Consider the following 23,053-nt stretch of genomic DNA (forward strand, 5'->3'; position numbering starts at 1 on the left):
GTATGGGCCTGTTTGTGTCAATGAGATAGCAGGATTGGGGCATATTTGGACAAAGCCGCTTTCAAAGCTCAGTGGGCCCAGTTTATCTCTGCCAGATATACCATGACTTGTAGTATGCTTTTCGTTGAGGGTGGTGGCATAGATCTCTTTTGTTGTATACATTTCAAATTGTATTACAGCATAACATTTAAGTTCCAAACTACTTGCAAAGTCCCATCCCAACTTTATTTTGGTAGAAATGGGGCACGCCCTTTTTTATTACAAGTGCAAGATGAAATTCTGCTTTTATTTATTATTTATTTATTTATTTTGATGAAAAGAGAATGAGTCTCATGCTGACGAATTGAGTAAAACCTCCATGATAGTCCTGCATTTCTCAAAGTCCTCACTCTAGCTCTGTGTATTTGATGCTTCCTGTCAAATATCAGGCCTCGGAAGACTTTTTTTTTTAAGCAACGAGTGCACAGAAGACTTGCTTTTTGTACTTTGTTGGGAGTGATTGAATGTTTGAGAGCCGTGTGATTAATAGTTGGTTTAGAATGTGAAGATGTTACTATGCCTTGTATTGCCTCAGTACCTGTCTCTATTGATTTCTGCTATATTGCTCTTGTAGTATGTTTGGCCATCCTGTTTTGTTTATTTCATTCAGCTGCATATCGGAAGTCTTCACGGTTAGTTCTTCTTACAATAGCTACACAGTTTTGATGTTTAGCAGTGGGTGGGGCATACTTGTCAGTATCCAGATTTCAGAGTAACAGCCGTGTTAGTCTGTATTCGTAAAAAGAAAAGGAGTACTTGTGGCACCTTAGAGACTAACCAGTTTATTTGAGCATGAGCTTTCGTGAGCTACAGCTCACTTCATCGGATGCATAGCATATCGTGGAAACTGCAGAAGACATTATATACACACAGAGACCATGAAACAAAACTTCCTCCCACCCCACTCCCCCGCTGGCAACAGCTTATCTAAAGTGATCATCAAGTAGAGCCATTTACAGCACAAATCCAGGTTTTCTCACCCTTCCCCGCCCCCCCCCCCCCCACACACATACAAACTCACTCTCCTGCTGGCAACAGCCCATCCCCCTTTGAAACCCCTCTTTATAATGCGCATGATAATCAAGGTGGGTCACCTCCAGCACTAATCCAGGTTTTCTCACCCCCCCCCCCACCCCCCCCTTCCAAAAACCACACACACAAACTCATTCTCCTGCTGGCAACAGCTCATCTTACAATGTGCACAGCAATAATCCAAGTTTAACCAGAACGTCTTGGGGGGGGGGGGGTTTGCAGGAAAAAAACAAGGGGAGACAGGCTACCTTGCATAATGACTTAGCCACTCCCAGTCTCTATTCAAGCCCAAATTAATAGTATCCAATTTGCAAATGAATTCCAATTCAGCAGTTTCTCGCTGGAGTCTGGATTTGAAGTTTTTTTGCTTTAAGATAGCGACCCTCATGTCTGTGATTGCGTGACCAGAGAGATTGAAGTGTTCTCCGACTGGTTTATGAATGTTATAATTCTTGACATCTGATTTGTGTCCATTTATTCTTTTACGTAGAGACTGTCCAGTTTGACCAATGTACATGGCAGAGGGGCATTGCTGGCACATGATGGCATATATCACATTGGTGGATGTGCAGGTGAACGAGCCTCTGATAGTGTGGCTGATGTTGTTAGGCCCTGTGATGGTGTCCCCTGAATAGATATGTGGGCACAGTTGGCAACGGGCTTTGTTGCAAGGATAGGTTCCTGGGCTAGTGGTTCTGTTGTGTGGTATGTGGTTGTTGGGGAGTATTCGCTTCAGGTTGGGGGGCTGTCTGTAGGCAAGGACTGGCCTTTCTCCCAAGATTTGTGAGAGTGTTGGGTCATCCTTCAGGATAGGTTGTAGATCCTTAATAATGCGTTGGAGGGGTTTTAGTTGGGGGCTGAAGGTGACGGCTAGTGGAAGAGTTCCCAGAAGTCACCTACTACAGGACAGGCCTAACAAAGAAAATAACAGAACGCCACTAGCCGTCACCTTCAGCCCCCAACTAAAACCCCTCCAACGCATTATTAAGGATCTACAACCTATCCTGAAGGATGACCCAACACTCTCACAAATCTTGGGAGAAAGGCCAGTCCTTGCCTACAGACAGCCCCCCAACCTGAAGCGAATACTCCCCAACAACCACATACCACACAACAGAACCACTAGCCCAGGAACCTATCCTTGCAACAAAGCCCGTTGCCAACTGTGCCCACATATCTGTTCAGGGGACACCATCACAGGGCCTAACAACATCAGCCACACTATCAGAGGCTCGTTCACCTGCACATCCACCAATGTGATATATGCCATCATGTGCCAGCAATGCCCCTCTGCCATGTACATTGGTCAAACTGGACAGTCTCTACGTAAAAGAATAAATGGACACAAATCAGATGTCAAGAATTATAACATTCATAAACCAGTCGGAGAACACTTCAATCTCTCTGGTCACGCAATCACAGACATGAGGGTCGCTATCTTAAAGCAAAAAAACTTCAAATCCAGACTCCAGCGAGAAACTGCTGAATTGGAATTCATTTGCAAATTGGATACTATTAATTTGGGCTTGAATAGAGACTGGGAGTGGCTAAGTCATTATGCAAGGTAGCCTGTCTCCCCTTGTTTTTTTCCTGCAAACCCCCCCCCCCCCCAAGACGTTCTGGTTAAACTTGGATTATTGCTGTGCACATTGTAAGATGAGCTGTTGCCAGCAGGAGAATGAGTTTGTGTGTGTGGTTTTTGGAAGGGGGGGGGTGTGGGGGGGGTGAGAAAACCTGGATTAGTGCTGGAGGTGACCCACCTTGATTATCATGCGCATTATAAAGAGGGGTTTCAAAGGGGGATGGGCTGTTGCCAGCAGGAGAGTGAGTTTGTATGTGTGTATGTGGGGGGGGAAGGGTGAGAAAACCTGGATTTGTGCTGTAAATGGCTCTACTTGATGATCACTTTAGATAAGCTGTTGCCAGCAGGGGAGTGGGGTGGGAGGAAGTTTTGTTTCATGGTCTGTGTGCGTATATAATGTCTTCTGCAGTTTCCACGATATGCTATGCATCCGATGAAGTGAGCTGTAGCTCACGAAAGCTCATGCTCAAATAAACTGGTTAGTCTCTAAGGTGCCACAAGTACTCCTTTTCTTTTTGTCAGTATCCAGTAACCAGTAACTGTCAGTATCCAGTAACCAGAAATTCATAGGTCACATCTTCATCTGAGTAATGACAGAGGTGAAGTAAATCAAATCTTGGGAATTGTGGTGACCTAGATTACCTGGTTCACTGGGAACATACTAGACTAGACCCAAAAGTCTGAAAACTTAATGGGTTGCTTTAAAAATAATTTGTTAGATGAGAGCAGAACGTCTCTCTGTACATAATACAAGCTGCTTTGAGTAAATGCAGATTAAAATAGTTATAAATAGCATTACTATATGCATCAATACATGTAAAAGTTTAATAGATCAGAAATGAGTGAAGAAGGGATTTACAAGAAGGAAGATAGCAGAGAAGAACAGAACAGAAACTACCAATCAAGAGAAACGATGCCAGTAGGAAGTAAGCTTAAGGTCAAGTAGGGAGAAGGCATTAAAACCATGGTATGAGGGGAAAAATCTGACTAGTGTTACAGACCAAATAAATCCAGCTAGAGAAGCAGACTTGGAATGGAGGTAGAAGTAAATGCATGTTGTTTTGACTCCTTTTGGTTTAATTTTACTGGCTTGCGTTAGATATATTTAGCACTTCATAGCTTTGTGTTGAGCTCAGAGTTGTGGTTTTTCTATTATATATGCCTACGTGTAAAGCCACTCGTGAGAAAAGAACAGCTTTTATTCTTCTTGCTCGAAAGAAACTAAAACTCACTACAACTTTTTTTGTGTGTCTTTTGCAGATATTTTTCTCGGGTCATAATTTTCAGTGCTTACATGAAGGGATCATGGGTGGAAATGGTATCATTAATGAAAGATTAAGATCCACAAAGGGATCAGATTTGCAAGTTTTATGTTTAATTCCTACATACGGTGTAAATGGGCCTTGATATGCTACACTTGGATATTTACACTCATAGAAAGGAATAAATGGGTTGGGAGTACAGGATGTGTCCTATCCTGTAAATACAGGGTGAACAAATATTGATCCAAATTCATACAAGGGGAGTTACTCTAATAGGTGCTTTCTGCCCCACACTTTTGGTTTTGTCTAAACACAAGAAATTTAGAGACTTACATTTTTAGATGTACTATATTTAATCTTTGAATATGCTTTGCTGTTACTTTCCAGTATTTATTATCATTGCATGTAAAATAATAAACGCATCATATGAATTTATTTTTGTGCCATTTATGCAAGTATTCCATTGTACTGAGTTCTGTTCTCGTCTCGATTTTTCAGATTGGTACAAGGGATACCTAGTAAGACACAAAGGGTTCGAGGTAAGGTTGTACTTTACATGCTTTGTAAGATTTTATGCTAAAAAGAAACAATTTTGCTTCTTGGTGTTAGTTTATTTCAGAGCTGTCAAAGAATCAAAATCTGATCAGTTAGTTCAACCATCTCATTCTGTTTTAGTTCAGTGGGACTCTACAAGGTTGGTAAGGTGAAAAGGATTTGATCTGAAACTTGTTCTTAAATATGAAGAGAAGAGAGGATTGTGCAAAACAGATCAAAGAGAAAAAAACTGCTGTGCTTCCAGGTCAAAAGCGCTGATGAAAATATGACCTGAAATACTCGATTAAAGTAAATTTATTGCAAAATTATAAAATATTGTAAATGCTTTATCATTTGTTCCAAACATTCCGAAACCCAGATTCAATATAAACTCCTATCAAGCTTCAAGTTATTGGCTAGGTATGACAGTGCAAGCCTTAAACTGTGATTGTTTTGGTGGCTTGCACATGTTTCTCAATGTGGATGCTTCAGAGTTAGAATCTGAGCTCCTCTGGGAGGTACTGTATTATAAACAGTTGGCTTGTAGTTACTGTGTTAACTTCAACTTTCATTGTGCTGTGAATTCAAACATAACCTTGCAGGAAGTCATAACGGGAACGTGTTAACTTGTCATTTGACCTACTCAAGAACCTGAGTTCAGTAAAAGATACCTAGAGGTTTACTTGATTTGTATTGAATTTGTCAAAGAGATGGAAAAGTTTATTTGGGGGTTTGAGTGGAGGATAACACAGATTTTTTTTTTTTAAATAAGTCCTCTATTCAGATAAAACACCGTGCAGACTACTAGGGAGCAGTAGTCAATATTGCAAGAGAGATACAATATTTGTAAATGTGATCAGCACTACCTGCAGATGTACAAAAGTTTTGGAACATAGCTATCACAGAAAATGAATATATCCAAGTAGGACATTCCTAGTGTCAGTAAAGAGATGTTTGGGTCATTTAATATAAATACCTAACCAAAATCCATGGAGGACCTTCTTAACAGGGTCTAATTCTTGTCCTATTTTCACTGCTCTGAATAGCCTGATCATCATGTTCTTAACAAGTTTCAAAACTACAGTCCCTAGGAGGGGCATGTTTCAGTCACTGAAAACTAATTATGCTGTTAATACTTTCTGTGGATCCAAGTGCACACTAAAATGGCAAAAGCTATTATAAAGGAAATGCATAATCTTGTTAGTCTGGGGAAAGGGGACAAAAATCCTGTATAGCCACTCGCAGGAGGATGCTTGAGGATCAGGGGATACTTTTAAAAAGTATGGAAGACACCTTACCCACCTCCCCTGAACAGATTGATCCATGGATATAAGATTCAGCATTGAGCCTGCAGTTTCAGTCAATAGGCCATCTTGATTGGGTGTTACTATGAAGTAAGTGTTTAGTTTATCATCTGTTACTCTCCTTCATCTACTAGTTAAGCTTTTTAGTATTTGTCTTTGCTTCCCAATGCACCCACTTTTGGTCTAAATCTCACTTCATGTATCCTGAGTATGCAGCTGGTTTAGCACACTTCCTTGTGACTTCTGGTCAAGGCAGTCTGTGGGCAATAATTTTAGCTATTCTCAGGCAGGGGGATCCATCACCTACAATGAAATCAAACTTGAGCAGCATATATCTCTACCCTTGTTTCTTCAAATTTGCTGAGAACATTTTGCCCTGTGTGCAGATTAGTATATGTGAATGACTTAAACGTGTCTGCTGCTTGGCTCCACCAGAACTGGAACAGATTTGCATCTTTACCATCTATTTACTTACGGCTCTGTGATCTGTTTACATGGACATAATTACAACTTTAATGTTCTTAGATTAAGCATCTTGTAAATTGTTTTACAAATACCGAAAGAAAGAATCTTAAGCTGAGAAATGAATTACTCAGTTGGCGGGTGAGATCCAAGTTAAAGGTATTATATAAAACTTACCAGAGTCCTATAGGTTTGATTTTCTTTTATTAAAGTTCTCGTGGTGTCATGTTTTAAGCAAGTGAGTATTATAGACTCTAAGGTCAGCAGGGACCATTGTGATCATCTCGTCTGACCTCCTGCACATCGCAGGCCACAGAACCTCACCCACTCACTCCTGTAATAGACCCCCTACCCTCTGGCTGAGTCACTGAAGTCCTGTGTCAGTTATGGTATCAGTGCAAATGCTGTTTTCTTTATAAATATGTAGAATCTATTTATTCACATTCCTCGTGGTACTAAGCACTAAAAATAATGATGCTAACAGATGTGTAGGGCACCTGACTCCCCTGGTTCCATTACTAGCTGTTGCAGGTACCATGGCGGGCCCTCCAATGCTCAGGTATTGTATCAAGAGCAGGAGGTGATGCCTGCTGGGGCAATAGCAGTACCTCAGCAGAATCTTCATGAAGAGAATAGGCTGCTATCTGCATCTGTGTTGTCTGGATCAAGGTGAGGAAGCAGAGTTACTCTTCTTTCTCCCCATCCCCACACCCCCCTGACATTTGAGCTGCTCCCTTTTTGAAGCTTCTCCTGCCCCAGGAGTTGCTGTTGCAATTAGTCCTTCACTCTGATAATGATTTAACAGATTAAAGTGAACCTGAAAATCCTGCTTTTAAAACATAGACCAGAACTAGCCACTTACTCATCCTTACCCTTTTTGAAATTCGGGTCACTGAAAATTTTCATCCAGCTGCACTTGAACTATTTGCCTAAAATATTCTGAATTCAGCAAGGAATGTTTCTTAAACAGTTTGCGAGGTTTGTTTGCTCTCTCCATTCTTTGTACCCAAACAGACTCTCTTGTGTTGAGCATTAAACCCCAAAGGAATTGTATATGGCTGTCTTTTTCTTCCAAATGTTGTATAACTAATTCACCAAAATGTGCGTATTAAAATGAATATTCATTAAGTTGGGGGGATATTGAACAGTATATTACACACTGCCACAGACTTGCTATGTGACGTGGGGGCAGTTTGTCATAAGGTATGTGTAGAGGTGCCTAACTGAGCTTGCATGAGCAAACTTAATGCTAGCACTTCCTTATATTTGAAACTGAGACCTCAACTTTCTTTAATGTAGATTTTTGTATGTAACCTGTTTTGTAAATTCAGAAACCTGCACAGTTAAGTGTGCTGGAGACTCCGCTATGTAGTATCATGAGAGCTTCCCAATGAAACAAAAGGACCAAGAAACACTGATGAATGTATTCATCCTCCACCACCTTCAAAAAAGAGGTTAACTATCAGGACATACCCTGCAGAAAAGGCACCAGATGAGGTTCCATTACTTGACGTGTGTAGTATGAAAATCAGGCAGGTAACAACTTCAATTGCCAGCTTGAGCCAATCACTGGGCAAGAGAGCTGTGATATAGAAAGCCAGCACGTCGTCTGTGACTGACACCTCAAATATAGCCAAATATGTTCCAGAAGTTTAAAACATTTTTAGTAAATCTCCAAGATGAAATCTAGAGCGAGAGCCATTTGAAATTAAAGGGTGTTCCCAGGAAAGTCTGAAAGGCTTAACCGCTGGAATATATTAGGCTACATTTGATGTCAGTCACAGATGTTGTGCTGGCTGTAATCACTTAAAGTCCAAAGAAATCCTAGCTCTGTTACCATATCTGGGCATATCAGCAGCTTTGCTTCCTCGAAAGACCAAACTGAGAGAGTCAAAGGTTCCTTGAGGATATGTATCACATGAACTAACCTTGCCTGCTCAGCAGTTGTCTGCAGAGGTCAATTAGCGATAAGAAAATCAAATCTGTTTTTTGAGGAAAAAATCTCTTGCTACAGCATGTGCCTGGCATCTTGCTAGGCATTACTGATATCTTGGTCGTTTGTGGGCACATCTGGTTGTGGGTGTAGAAGGCATATGGTCAGATTAAATGGCTTCCTTTATCCACAAAGTGTAAGGAAGGGAAGCTCTTTCGGTTTCATTCAAGAAACCCTTCACACCCCTCACAGCCCTAGCCCCACACTGTGAGCTCGACATTTTGTAGGGTGGTAGGGACGGGCTACTTGTCACAAAAGCCGTTTATTGGGCAGAGGTGATTGGGTCCACTAGGTCATTGTCTTCCCTTCAGACTGTTGCTCCTTCACTTAAATGGAAGTGCTGATTATATATTCTACCAGTTCTTTCGGCTGTTTCCCTCAGCCCACTAACATTATTGATCTTGTCCAGATTATGTTTATAGATGAATTTTAAATACTGAAGGGATCATTGTGGTGGTCTAGTTTGACTGCTTGTATAACGTGAGCTACAGGACTTGACTGAACTAGAGCATATTTTATAGAATAAATCCAATCCTGATGTTCATAGGAATGGAGAACCCTCTCCTATTTATCAACATCCTTCCAGAATTGTGGACTCTAGATCTGAACATGTGATTCCAGTAGCAGTTGCACCAGTGCCAAATACAGATATAATATAGCCTTCCTACTCGAGATGTCTGTGTTCATAAATCCAAGGATCACATTAGCTCTTCTGTGGCCACAGCATTGCTCCGGGAGCTTGTGTTGAGCTGATTATCCACCATGACAGCCAAGTCTTTTTCAAAATCCAGTGTGTCCCAGGATAAAGAGTCTTGTGAGGATGGCCTATTTTCTTTGTTCCTAGGGTATGACTTTTTACATCTGTCGGTCTTAAAATGCATGTTGCTGGACCCTTGCTTACCAAGCAATTCAGATTACTCTGTGTCAGTGACTGGTCATTATTTACCATTCTGCCAATCTTTGTCACATGCAACCTTTATCGATAATTTGCTTTTTCTTCCAGATTACTGATGAAAAGGTTAAATAGTATAGGATCAAAAGCAACCCCTTCAGGATCCCTCCCCAAAACACACCAGCTTGATAATGATTCCCCTTTTAAGAAAGGCTATGCTGGGTAAGACCAATGGTCCATCTAGCCCAGTATCCAGTCTCTCACAGTGGCCGGTACCAGATCCTCCAGAGGGAATGAACAGAAGAGTGGAATTCTGAGTGATCCATCTCTTGTCGTTTAGTCCCAACTTCCAGTAGCTGGAAGTTTAGGTACACCTGGAGTATGGTATTGTGTCCCTGACCACCTTGGTTTACAATTAGAAAAATGAACATAACACACAGAGTGGATTGAACACTGACTAACTGACCGGTCTCAAAATGTATCATTCTAGTTGAATCAAAATTTCGTACAGTACCAAGTCAATTGACTTCCATAAATCTAAGTGTTCACTTCAGCACTATTACCTTATCAACCAAACTTGTAATCTCTTAAAAATATCCGGTTGTAACCAAACAATATTTATCAGAGTTCACAGTTCACATAAATAATTACTTGTTTACTTCCTGGAAGCCTTGTGAGCCTCTTGGGCAGGAGGGGTGACTACAGATACTTACTTAGTGTCTTGCAGTAGGAAGTCTTTGTGGCACAGTACAAATTGCACACAACTGCCTTAAGGAGAAGCAGGATTGATGTATAAAGGGAAAATGTCCATTTATAGTACATCACCATAGTTGGAGGACTTCAAGACACATTTATGGTATGATTTCTATGGTTAATAAACAAGGGAAATCACTATGTTAATGGCATGGTTTAGTGTTTTGGAATAACTTGAATTTATTGTTTTAAGAAACATTGGAGTAGAATGACAAATGTGTGTTTTTGGTTTTGTTTCCAATAGGGAATATTTCCTAAATCTTTTATCCACATCAAAGAAGTTACTGTTGAAAAGAAAAGGTATTTCATTGTCATTGTTGCATATGGTTAACTGACATTAATGAATTTTAGACTGCTTCTATCTAAAATGAAAGTAGATATCTACTTGTAACATGACTCTTCAGTTTATACTGAGCTTTTATTAGTTGGGAAGTGGGAATGGAATAACTGAATTGTGAACACACTTGCAATCCCATTAAAAAGGAATAAAAATGTCTGGTTTGTTTTAACTATACAAGCTAAGGAGACCGAGAACGTAGGTATTAATAGTCACTTTGTCTTCCTAATGGAAGGATCATCACTGTCTAAGAAATAAGTTCTAGGACATTAAGTGACAAATACGTCACAGTTGGTTTGTTAGGTTTTAGTTATGTTAATTTGTCACTTTTCCCCCTCTACTTAGAAATACAGAGAACATCGTACCTGCTGAAATTCCATTGGTGCAAGAAGTTACCACTACACTATGGGAATGGGGCAGCATTTGGAAACAACTCTATGTGGTGAGGGGAAGTTTTTGCCTGACTAAAATTAGATGCCAGATTGGCAAGAAAAACGCTTGGGATCCAGGGATGCTACATTTGCATGTTAAATAGGTTTATTTATATGTATCAAGCTGTCATTGTAATTCCCTTTGTTTTATTTCTGGAGTACAAGGCGGGATTTGAGAGAAGATTTAATTAAGAAGTGATTTCTTCATCTGAGTATTTGGATCAATACAGTGTTCTCCAGTAGTATTAAAATAAAAGATATGTCTTATAATTGTTGCTTAGAAGTAGTCAAACTTCATACTATTAGCTAATTAGTCTCCTGTGTCTGGCTCATTTTGCATAACATATTTGGCCTGCGCTTCAAGGAGGAGGAAGCAAGGAGAACTGATCAGGAAACTTGCAATAAACTTTTTTTGTCTGAAAATGGTAAATTCTCAAAACTGACACTTGTTTGTTGGGAAGGTTTCTCTGAGCCAGGATAGAGCTTTTTGCAGACGGGGGGGGGATCAGATGGGTAAAGACGAGAATAGCCAATTTGTTAGGACACTCACTTTCGATGTGTGAGACCTCGATTCAAGACCCTCTTCCGAATATCATCCAGATATTGGTCTGACCAGTGCAGGATACAGATGTAATATCACCTTCCTTATTCCAGTTCTCTAGCTGGGGCTTTCTTCTCCTGCACAATGAGTACCCTTTAAATAACACTGTAAAATGCACAAAACAAAACTACTCCTAACGGCCACCAAATCACACAATTACCATCCCTGGGCTTTGAACCCTTAGCAATGTAGAGGTTAAACTATTTTGAATTGAATGCCTAGTACACACAATGAAGGACAATGTAGGAAGCTGAAATGAAACCAAGCCCTTAAAGGTGAACATTTTGTATTTCAGACAAACAAAAAAGAGCGGTTCAAGCAGATGCAATCTATGATGTACGACCTAATGGAGTGGAGGTCACAGCTTCTATCGGGAACACTGCCTAAAGATGAATTGAAAGAACTCAAACAGAAAGTCACGTCCAAAATTGACTATGGCAACAAGTAAGTGTTTTCCTTGTGCTAAACTAGTACTGGGAACAACTACTTTATTTTCAGACATGTCACTGCTATAGAGTTGGGGGCAAATTTTCCCTGCTTCTATGTCCCTACCTGGTGAAAATTGGGTGCCTACCCATCCTTTTTGTCAGACCACTCCCCAACGATTCCTGCTGCAGCAGCAGACTCCATGGTCCCTTGCAGTCATGGTCATCCTTTCTTGAACAGGGCCATCCAGAATTTTCAGCTGCTCCCCTGTTTGGAATCAAACTTTTCAGGATGCATGATCTCTGTTGCTTATGCAGACACATAGCATATTGGAAGGATCAGTTCTAGGTTGGGCAGTTGTCACTCATATTCATATCCACTTAATATATTCAATCTGAACATCTTCACACATGCCTCACAAACAAAGGCAAGCTCCAGTCCCATACAAGATACCTGATGGTTGTAATACCATGCTGCCCCCTGAACAAGGGTGCTGAAATATGATGGTCATGGGTAAACTATAAGAACCTGAAGTGAACAAAATCCTGACGAAGGTGATGAGAGGGGAAAAAAAGAATTTTGAAGTTTCCAGGCCAAGTGCATTGAGATTGAGTCTGTTTGGGAACCTGGTAACACAAGTGAAACATCTGTGGGTTTGATGGTAGCTTCACTAATACTTTGATTGCTTCTCATTGATTCAGAGTCACCACAGCATAGCTCAACTGGCAAGCACAGAGCAGTACAGGGCAGAGCTGAGTGGTGTTGCCTTGCCTGAGATGCGAGTGAGCTTTGCAAACCAGTTTCCATTATTGGGTGACAGACTTTTTTTGCCTCTGTCGATTACTTGTACCTTGAACTGTTGCAAATGGCTCTGGTAGTGGCAGTTCCAGTCTCTCTGTGTGACTGAACATTATGGGCTCTCTGTGGCCTGCATTTACTGTAACTTACACAGCTGACATTAGGTGCCAGGGAAATGTGTACCTAGCCTACAGTGATTGTACCCACAGAATCAGGGATTAAATTGCCCTCCGGTTCAGATGGGGGAAAGCTATTTTTTGTAGGGAAAGAGGTGGTTTTGCTCAAGGTAGCTTGTTTTCATTTACGGAGTGAGACCCCGTTCTGATTCAGACACTGCTGGTTACCACTGGACCACGTTTCTCCTGAGTCTACCCAGGAGCTTACATGGGTTTCGCTTTTAATATAAACATATTCAGCAGTTTTCCACTTAGGTCTGAACATGTTAGTTTGGGGATAGTACATGGAGCTGGATCATCTGAGATACAATGTAGCATAACAAAGGTTTCAAATTGATGAATAATGGACTTAATGATCCCTGAAGGCAAATTGTGCATTCACAAGGCTTGAGTAAACGACACAAAAGTACAAAGCATGAGTAATTAATGTCTGAATCAGACATTTTCACAAATGTATCTCACGAGCTCCGATTTAATTCGGAGGAAAGGTTTTTTTCAATTGATATTTCAGTTGCTTTTGTCAAAGTAGATGGTGGTGTTTTATGTTGACATTAACTGGAGCTCTTAAAACCCTGCCCCCACTCCAGCTTCAAATCCTCTACCATCTGTAGACTCAACGGAAACATGATGCAGGTGCAGAGAGAATATTTTCTTCTTTTTATTCTGTTTAACTGGTTCAATTCAATGACTTATTCATTCAAAGTTAAGAAACGAACTGGAAGTTGAAAAAGCAGGAAAGCTTGTTTTCTTCTTACAATATATAAATAAATACTAGGTGTGAGAGGATGACATCTAACACTTTTAAAATCTTGAAGGACATGGTGACCAGACACTGAGTTCATGGTGACCAGACACTGAGTTCAATTCATTAACTAAAGATAATAATTCCTTTGTATAATCATTTTTAAATGAAAAACATGTTTAAGAAAAAAAATACTAAACTATCTAGCACTCTTATGATAGTTTTACTTAACATTTTAAAATGTTGTTTTACGTTTTAATTGAATTTGCATTTCCATCCAAATAAGCTTAACATAAATCACAGGAAAGAAATTAAATCATGTAGTAAATAAGAAATACACCATTCACCATTGTTTAACATAATAAAAACGTAAAAAAAAGCATCTGAATAAAATAAGGTAAGCTATACAATTGCCTAGATAAATGTGTATCGATATAGTGCGTTGTCCTGGTTAGCAAAAAGAAGCATCAAATGTAGTGTAAAGACTGTCGTTAGTCACAAATAATGTTTCAATGATTCCCAACTAATGAGAATCAACCTTTCCTTCGGAAAATAACTAAAAAGTACAAGTGCAGAAGCTGATTAAAATCAATAATTTAAGTCAAGGTTCCCTGCTTGCTGATTGAAATCACAATGACAATTGGTAATTTAACATTTTGAATTTAAATCTGTCGGCCCTGGGGGAGGCTCAGGTGTTGGGGGTGGAGGGTGCCCGTCTGAGAGGGGGGAGTGATGAATTGCTGTGGGCACAAAAGAGGAGTGAGGAGGTGCTAGGGGCAGAATGGGTCACTGGGGGTTGCTGGGGTGCCAGAAAAATAGTGCTGGGGCACAGACTGTGTTTGTTCCAAAGAGAGCAGGGCTCTAAGAACAAGATAGAACCTGGAAGGGGGCAGATTTCTATATACGGAAGACACACCCTATGGTGAGAGTGTGGAGTCTTGAGAGAGTGCCTCCCCTTTTCTCTACTCAGGGTCTCAATCTTGGTGGAGGGGAGAATGAGTGGGTAAGGGATCTGGAGAGGAGGAGAGTTCCAAGACAATGGTGAAAGAACCAAGGAGAATGGAGAGGGTGGGAAATGTTTGGCAGAGGAATCAAATTTGGCAGAAAGGGTTGAAGCCAAATGGAGCACACTGAGAGGGTGGAACAGAGTGACATGAAATTGGAGGGGACAGACAGAGATACTTCATCATTCTACTGGGGAAGGCTTATACCCTAATAAGGAAGAAGAGGCAAAGTCTTCATGAAGTCAGCTTGTGGTCTGGCTATTGCTCAATTTTATTTTACACGATAGGCATTTGGATACTGTAAGGATAGGTGGCAGTATAAAACCCTAATAGGGTATGTAAAGGGAAAACCAAAGCTTGAAAAAAACTGTGAGGAAAGATGTTTAGGTTTCTTTTCCTTACTTTTGTTGAAGATACTGAGCATCATCAGATGTATTACTTAAATTATGTATGTTCTCCTTGTTTTATTAAACTGAACTGACTGCTTCAACATTCCAAGCAGCTTATTATGAATCCCATTTCAAAAACTGTCAGTTGAATGTAATTTGTTCGAGAAGAAAATAATCCCGTTTTATGGAGTGATTCTTTTTCAATCTCCACAGGATACTTGAGCTAGATTTAATAGTTAGAGATGAAGATGGAAATATCTTGGATCCAGATAAAACCAGCGTCATTAGCCTATTTCATGCACATGAAGAAGCTACTAATAAAATTACAGAGCGAATTAAAGAAGAAATGGTATGAACAATTTGCCAAAATTGGCCTTTCCTTTTAGAAAATGTTAATTCAGTTTACAGGGTGTTACCTGTTTGTTTAAACTTGATTTTTCTCCCAGTAAAACCAATGGAAGTTTTGCCACCAATTTAAAGGAGCAGTTTCTGATCCCTAGTTGATAAATTATGGAACATGTCACCTCAGCTGTAAATATTTACTTTGTTTTACCAGACTTTGTCAAAATTTGCCTAACAGTGACTTCAGAAAGTTTCTCCGTGCATTGAATAAGATGAAAAAGGGCAACTGTTGATCTAACCCAACAACTGAAGAATAGTCATGAGTGTTAATGACTGGCACTGGATTAAATACCTGGGCAAAGATGTCAAATCTCAATGCCTAAAATAAGATTCTTAAATGAATGGCTAGCCTCTGATGTGGTTTGACTTCCACAACTGCTAGTTTGTAGAATTAGAGCAGAAGAACATAAGAATGGCCCTACTGGGTCAAACCAAAGGTCCATCTAGCCCTGTATCCCACCTTCTGACAGTGGCCAGTGCCAGCTGCCCCAGAGGGAATGAACAGAACAGGTAATCATCAAGTAATCCATCCCCTGTCACCCATTCCCAGCTTCTGGCAAACGGAGGCTAGGGACACCATCCCTGCCCATCCTGGCTAATAGCCATTGATCGACCTATCCTCTATGAATTTATCTAGTTCTTTTTTGAAGCCCGGTATAGTCTTGGCCTTCACAACATCCTCTGGCAAGGAGTTCCACAGGTTGACTGTGTTGTGTGAAAAAATATTTCCTTCTGTTTGTTTTAAACCTGCTGCCTATTAATTTCATTTGGTGGCCCCGAGTTCTTGTGTTAGGAGAAGGAGTAAATAACACTTCCTTATTTACTTTCTCCACACCAGTCATGATTTTATAGACTTCTATCATATTCCTCCTTCATCCCTTTTCCAAGGTGAAAAGTCCCACTCGTCTTCATACGGCAGTCATTCCAAACCCCTAATACTTTGTTGCCCTTTTCTGAACCTTTTCCAATTCAAATATATCCTTTTTGAGATGGGGTGATCACATCTGCATGCAGTATTCAAGATGTGGGCGTACCATGGATTTATATAGAGGCAATATGATATTTTCTGTCTTATTATCTATCCCTTTTTAAATGATTCTCAACATTCTGTTCGCTTTTTTGACTGCCATGCACATTGAGTGGATGTTTTCAGAGAACTATCCACAATGACTCTAAGATATCTTTCTTGAGTGGTAACCGCTAATTTAGACCCCATCATTTTATATGTATAGTTGGGATTATGTTTCCCAATATGCAATGTGTTTTCCAGTTGCTGCTCCTATTGAATTTGGCCACTTACCTGGGACTTAGGAGCTTTATTTAGATACCAAGTCTTGAAAATACTGGCCATGGGATATAAGCTGCTGCCAGTTAGTTGGTCTGACTCTGCCAAAAGGTTTAATGCGGATGAGAGAGGAAGTTGGTAAACTTAACAACTCTTGGCATGCTTGCTGATGATGTCAAGGTCTACGTGATCAGAGCACACACATAATCTGCAGTCACATTTTAAAACATGGCTCACATGATTACACTTCATTGTCTTTTATAAATATTAAATTTATCCCAAGAACTATAAAGCGACATAAGGTTTGGTCTTTTTTTTTTCTTATTGATCGCAATGTAAATCAAATGAGGCATATGTTAAAGAAGAACAAAATGTTTGAGTGAGTTATGAAATCTCCAAATCATGACTACCATGAATAATGCATCGTAAATCAGTATTTAACACCACATTCCTTGTTGTCAGTCAGAAGCTCAATTGAATAAACAGTGCTTCCCAAATGTGGAAAGGTCATCACTAAGCAATACAAGACAGATTAAAGCCCTGCTAACCTGAGTCGCTTCTAGAGAATTGTATTGTTTTCTTTCTTTAAACATGTAGTGATGCACGGTGCAATCACTGATTAAAACATCAGAGGGTCTCATATATACTTACTTTAAGGACAGTCCAGGAACAGATTCACTGCTCATCACCTTGTTCATACAGGCTGTGTATGTGAGTGAACATCTTATGCACCACCCAGCATTTTAGGAATGTATGGAGCAGTGGTTAGGTGCTAGGAAAGACTGTAAAGTGTGATAAATGTGTTAGGCTAAATTCTACCCCACTATGTTCCTTAAATTGAGAGCAGAATTGGGCCATTTTCAGACAAAACTTGAGTATAGAGCAGTAAGTGCAGGTCTTGCTGGCATTCAAATTAGTTTGGTCTAATTAATAATTTTCCTCTTTCTTTGTGTAGTCAAAGGATCAACCGGACTATGGAACATACTCCCGAATCTCCTCATCCCCCACGTACAGCCTTTACGTCTTTGTAAGAAATTTTGTATGCCGAATAGGAGAAGATGCAGAACTCTTCATGTCATTATATGATCCCCAGAAACACACAGTTATAAGGTAGGCTATATTATTTTCCCCTGGAAAATGAATAGTAAAGTGAGTTGCTCAAACTGGAGAGGGAGTGTAATGGCCAATGTGTACACACAGGGGAAAACTGTAAAAGAAAGTTTTAGAAGGAAAAACCACATGCACTGCTGGAATCTAGTGATGCTAGGCTGGAGTATTGTGTAATAGCAAACAACTAAACTATATTGAGAGCAAATGGACCAGATGGTCTTGGCTTGAGTGTGCTCTGAAATCTTAAATGACTGCTGAGATTGCTTCAGAGCTGACTGATTTCCACATTGTGTAGGATTTCTTGAGCAAAGATTAATGAAATGTTAAGTCAGTTTTAGAGATTGTTCAGTCTTCGTTTGGAATAACTACTTGCAGTCGATGTAGCAAGTGAGGCATCAAATGTTGTGAGTTCAGTATGATTGGTCTAAGTCCAGCCTTAACCACTCAATCAAAACAGTAACACATTTGGGCAGAAGCTGAGCTGTTTGTTCAAATGTGTAGAAAAAATAAAAGTCAAGGTCACTGTTATCGCTGGTAGGCAGACAACCTTGAGGCAGCTACAGAGATTCAGTAGATGGACAGTTTGCTGCTGTGAAAAATGTTTCTTTGCCTCATTGCCAAAACAGAAGCTTTTGCAACAGGCAATGGAGAATACAAACATCTGACCATCAACAGCTAAAATGTGTTTAATTATGAGAGTTTCCATCACCTTGACTACCAATGCCTAGGTGATTAGTATGGAAGAAATTCTATTGATGGGAAAAGCGGGGGATTATGTTTATATGTAGGACCATATAGGAGAGTCAAATAATACTGGATTTTAGGATCAGGACTGGAGCAATAGAACACTTACATAAGACGTACACACATGCTCCTTTCTATTGAGCAATTCTTATATTTGGGTTATAAATTAATCTGACAAGTTCTCAGATTTGAAGATTGCTGTACTGGATTCATTCTTTGACGAATTGTGTGGTTTTGGGAAGAAGTTTGACAAAACTAGCAATGTGCTGTAAACTTGCATAAGGAGACTTTTTTTTTTTCTCTTTTCCGAATGGGAAGACAGCAAACAATGGGTAAAATTTAAAAGGGGCAAATCCCTAAATGCTGGGTGCAGGGGAACCCAGTAGAGTTCCAGCTCTTTGCCCTTGAGATCTTGGCCTTTGTGGCTTTGTAGTGGTGCATATCCTACTACCCTCTTCAATCAGTTACTCTGGGCAAGGCCTTCTGCTGCTACAGAGAAGGTGGGAGAGTGGTGGTTGTTGGTAATGGGATAGCACCTATAGGCCCTACTGTGCTAGGTGCTGTACACACATGTAGTAAAGAAGACAGCCTCTAATGCCAAGGAGTTCACTGACCAGGCACATGAAGGCAACAGGAGGTGAAAAACAAACAAACAAATGGGGCCCAAGAGGAGAAAAAAGAAGTACTGAAACTATTATTTTAAGTATAATAAACTGCACTAATAGGACACTCTCTCTAGTCACTGTTCAGAAATTAGTAGGTATTGAAACCAGGTAAATTCAAGGATGTACAGAAGGAGAACAATGTAGTAGCATTGCCATTTTTTCATGTGGGAGTTGTTCACATGCATAGGGATGGGGGTTCCACGACTGACACTCCCAAAAGGAGGAGGAAGGTGGTGGTGGTTGGGGGCTCCCTCCGAAGGGGGACTTAGTCATGTATCTGCTGTCCTGACTGGGAAAGCCAAGAAGTGTGCTGCTTGCCAGGAGCTAGGATTCACGATGTGACGGAGAGACTGCCAAGACTGATCAAGCCCTCGGATTGCTACCCCTTCCTGCTTCTCCACGTGGGCACCAATGATATTGCCAAGAATGACTTTGAGTGGATCACTGCAGACTACGTGGCTCTGGGAAGAAGGATTAAGGAGCTTGAGGTGCAAGTGGTGGTCTTGTCCATCCTCTCTGTGGAAGGAAAAGGCCTGGGTAGAGACTGTCGAATCATGGAAGTCAATGAATAGCTACGCAGGTGGTGGTGAAGAGAAGGCTTTGGATTCTTTGATCATGGACTGGTTTCCAAGAAGGAGGATTTCTAGGCATAGACGGGCTCCACCTAACAAAGACAGCGAAGAGCATCTTCGCAAGTAGGCTGGCTAACCTAGTGAGGCGGGCTTTAAACTAGGTTTACTGGGGAAAGGAGACCAAAGCCCTGAGGTAAGTGGGGAAGTGGGATACCAGGAGGAAGCATGAGCAGGAGAGCGCAAGAGGGGAGGAATCCTGCCTCATACTAAGAAAACTCGCTGATCGTCCTGCAAAAAGCCTGGGAAACCAGCAGGGAGAACTGGAAGTCCTGACACAGTCAAGGAATTACGATGTGATTGGAATAACAGAGACTTGGCGGGATAACTCGCATGACTGGAGTAGTGTCATGAATGGATATGAACTGTTCAGGAAGGACAGGCAGGGCAGAAAAGGTGGGGGAGTTGCACTGTATGTAAGAGAGCAGTGTGACTGCTCAGAGCTCCGGTATGAAACTGCAGAAAAACCTGAGTCTCTGGATTAAGTTTAGAAGCATGAGCAACAAGGGTGGTGTCGTGGTGGGAGTCTGCTATAGACCACCAGACCAGGGGGATGAGGTGGACGAGGCTTTCTTCCGGCAACTAACAGAAGTTACTAGATCGGAGGCCGTGGTTCTTGCAGCCTCCTGATATCTGCTGGGAGAGCAATACAGCAGTGCATAGACAATCCAGGAAGTTTTTGGAAAGTGTAGGGGACAATTTCGTGGTGCAAGTGCTGGAGGACCCAACTAGAGGCAGAGCTCTTAACCTGCTGCTCACAAACAGGGAAGAATTAGTAGGGGAAGCAAAAGTGGATGGGAACCTGGGAGGCAGTGACCATGAGATGGTTGAGTTCAGGATCCTGATACAAGGAAGAAAGGAGAGCAGCAGAATATGGACACTGGACATCAGAAAAGCAGCTTTTGACTCCCTCATGGAACTGATGGGCAGGATCCCCTGGGAGAATAAAAGGGGAAAGAAGTCCAGGAGAGCTGGCTGTATTTTAAAGAATCCTTATTGAGGTTGCAGGAACAAACCTTCCTGATGTGTAGAAAGAATAGTAAATATGGCAGGCGACTAGCTTGGCTTAACAGTGAAATCCTTGCTGATCTTAAATACAAAAAAGAAGCTTACAAGAAGTGGAAGATTGGACAAATGACCAGGGAAGAGTATAAAAATATTGCTCGGGTATGCAGGAGTGAAATCAGGAAGGCCAAATCACACCTGGAGTTGCAGCTAGCAAGAGATGTTAAGAGTAACAAGAAGGGTTTCTTCAGGTATGTTAGCAACAAGAAGAAAGTCAAGGTAAGTGTGGGCCCCTTACTGAATGAGGGAGGCAACTTAGTGACAGAGGATGTGGAAAAAGCTAATGTACTCAATGCTTTTTTTGCCGCTGTCTTCACGAACAAGGTCAGCTCCCAGACTACTGCACTGGGCAGCACAGCATGGGGAGGAGGTGAGCAGCCTTCTGTGGAGAAAGAAGTGGTTCAGGACTAAAGTAACTCACTTAGTCGTCCCGGTTAATGTTGTTTCGTCGTTGCTGATCAATTAGGGAACATGCTAATTTAAAGTTGTGCAATGCTACCTTATAATGGTTGCTTGATGGCTGCCTGCTTTGTCCACTACTTGCAGGAAGAGCAGCTAGTTGGTGGGGGCTAGGAACCAGGGTGGACTGGCAGCCCCCAATCAGCTCCACGCTCCCCTAAGTTCCCTGTGCAGCAGCCACCCAGCAGGCTACCAATTGCCAGCAGTCCCTCCCCGCACTGCCATGTGCTGCTCCTGCCCTCTGCCTTGGAGCGGCTCCTGGGAGCCTCCTGCTTGCACCCGAGTGCTAGTTCATCATTTAGCAGTAAGGCATTCCCTGGGAAATATCCCATCCTCTTCCACACACTAACTTCACCACCTCAACTTCACAATCATCATTGCTGTATATAGTATTCAACTGTTTGTTTAAAACTTCTACTGTCTGTGTGTGTGTGTGTGTGTGTGTGTGTAGTTTTTTGTGTGGTGACATTTTTTTCCCTGGAACCTAACCCCCCTTATTTACATTAATTCTTATGGGAAAGTAACATCATTTTGCTTAAAGTCGCATTTTTCAGGAATATAACTACAACGTTAATCGAGAAGTTACTGTATTTAGAAAAGCTGGATAAGCACAAGTCCATGGGGCCGGATGCACTGCATCTGAGGGTGCTAAAGGAGTTGGCTGATGTGATTGCAGAGCCATTGGCCATTATCTTTGAAAACCTATGGCGATCAGGGGAGGTCCCGGACAACTGGAAAAAGGCTAATGTAGTGCCCATCTTTAAAAAAGGGAAGAAGGAGGATCAGGGGAACTACAGGCCAGTCAGCCTCACCTCAGTCCCTGGAAAAATCATGGAGCAGGTCCTCAAGGAATCAATTCTGAAGCACTTAGAGGAGAGGAAAGTGATCAGGAACAGTCAGCATGGATTCACCAATGGCAAGTCGTGCCTGACTAATCTAATTGCCTTCTATGATGAGATAACTGGTTCTGTGGATGGGATGAGGGGAAAGCAGTGGACATGTTATTCCTTGACTTTAACAAAGCTTTTGACATGGTCTCCCACAGTATTATGGTCAGTAAGTTAAAGAAGTATGGGCTGGATGAATGGACTATAAGGTGGATAGAAAGCTGGCTGGATCGTCAGGCTCAACGGGTAGTGATCAATGGCTCCATGTCTAGTTGGCAGCCGGTATCAAGCGGAGTGCCCCAAGGGTCGGTCATGGGGCCAATTTTGTTGAATATCTTCTTTAATGATCTGGAGAATGGCGTGGATTGCACCCTCAGCAAGTTTGCGGATGACACTAAACTGGGAGGAGTGGTAGATACACTGGACGATAGGGATAGGATACAGAGGGACCTAGACAAATTAGAGGATTGGGCCAAAAGAAACCTGATGAGGTTCAACAAGGATAAGTGCAGAGTCCTGCACTTAGGACGGAAGAATCCCATGCACCGCTACAGACTAGGGACCGAGCGGCTAGGCAGCAGTTCTGCAGAAAAGGACGTGGGGATTACAATGGACGAGAAGCTGGATACGAGTCAACCTTGTGCCCTTATTGCCAAGAAGGCTACCCACATTTTGGGCTGTATAAGTAGGGGCATTGCCAGCAGGGACGTGATCATTCCCCTCTATTCGGCATTGGTGAGGCCTCATCTGGAGTACTGTGTCCAGTTTTGGGCCCCACACTACAAGAAGGATGTGGAAAAATTGGAAAGCATCCAGTGGAGGGCAACAAAAATGATTAGGGGGCTGGAGCACATGACTTATGAGGAGAAGCTGATGGAACCGAGATTTAGTCTGCGGAAGAGAAGAATGTGTGTGTGGGAGGTTGATAGCTGCTTTCAACTACCTGAAAGGGGGTTCAAAAGAGGATAAATCTAGTCTGTTCTCGGTGGTACCAGATGACAGAATGAGGAGTAATGGTCTCAGGTTGCAGTGGGGGAGGTTTAGGTTGGA

The 23,053-nt window shown here is 41.5% G+C and overlaps 1 protein-coding gene across 3 annotated transcripts in view; it reads left to right on the top strand.

Moving 5' to 3' along the window:
* The window catches only part of DOCK2 (dedicator of cytokinesis 2), a 495,629-nt gene that overhangs the window by 40,825 nt on the left and 431,751 nt on the right, over positions 1-23,053 (top strand). For all 3 annotated transcript variants that reach the window (XM_037906215.2, XM_043520976.1, XM_043520978.1), the window contains exons 3-8: positions 4,414-4,454; positions 10,098-10,153; positions 10,536-10,632; positions 11,518-11,666; positions 14,971-15,106; positions 17,400-17,554. In XM_037906215.2, the coding sequence (XP_037762143.1) occupies positions 4,414-4,454; positions 10,098-10,153; positions 10,536-10,632; positions 11,518-11,666; positions 14,971-15,106; positions 17,400-17,554 (634 nt within the window). The remainder of the gene's footprint in view (positions 1-4,413; positions 4,455-10,097; positions 10,154-10,535; positions 10,633-11,517; positions 11,667-14,970; positions 15,107-17,399; positions 17,555-23,053) is intronic.

This window comes from Chelonia mydas, chromosome 8, assembly GCF_015237465.2.
Source record: "Chelonia mydas isolate rCheMyd1 chromosome 8, rCheMyd1.pri.v2, whole genome shotgun sequence".
NCBI classification, from domain to species: Eukaryota; Metazoa; Chordata; order Testudines; family Cheloniidae; genus Chelonia; species Chelonia mydas.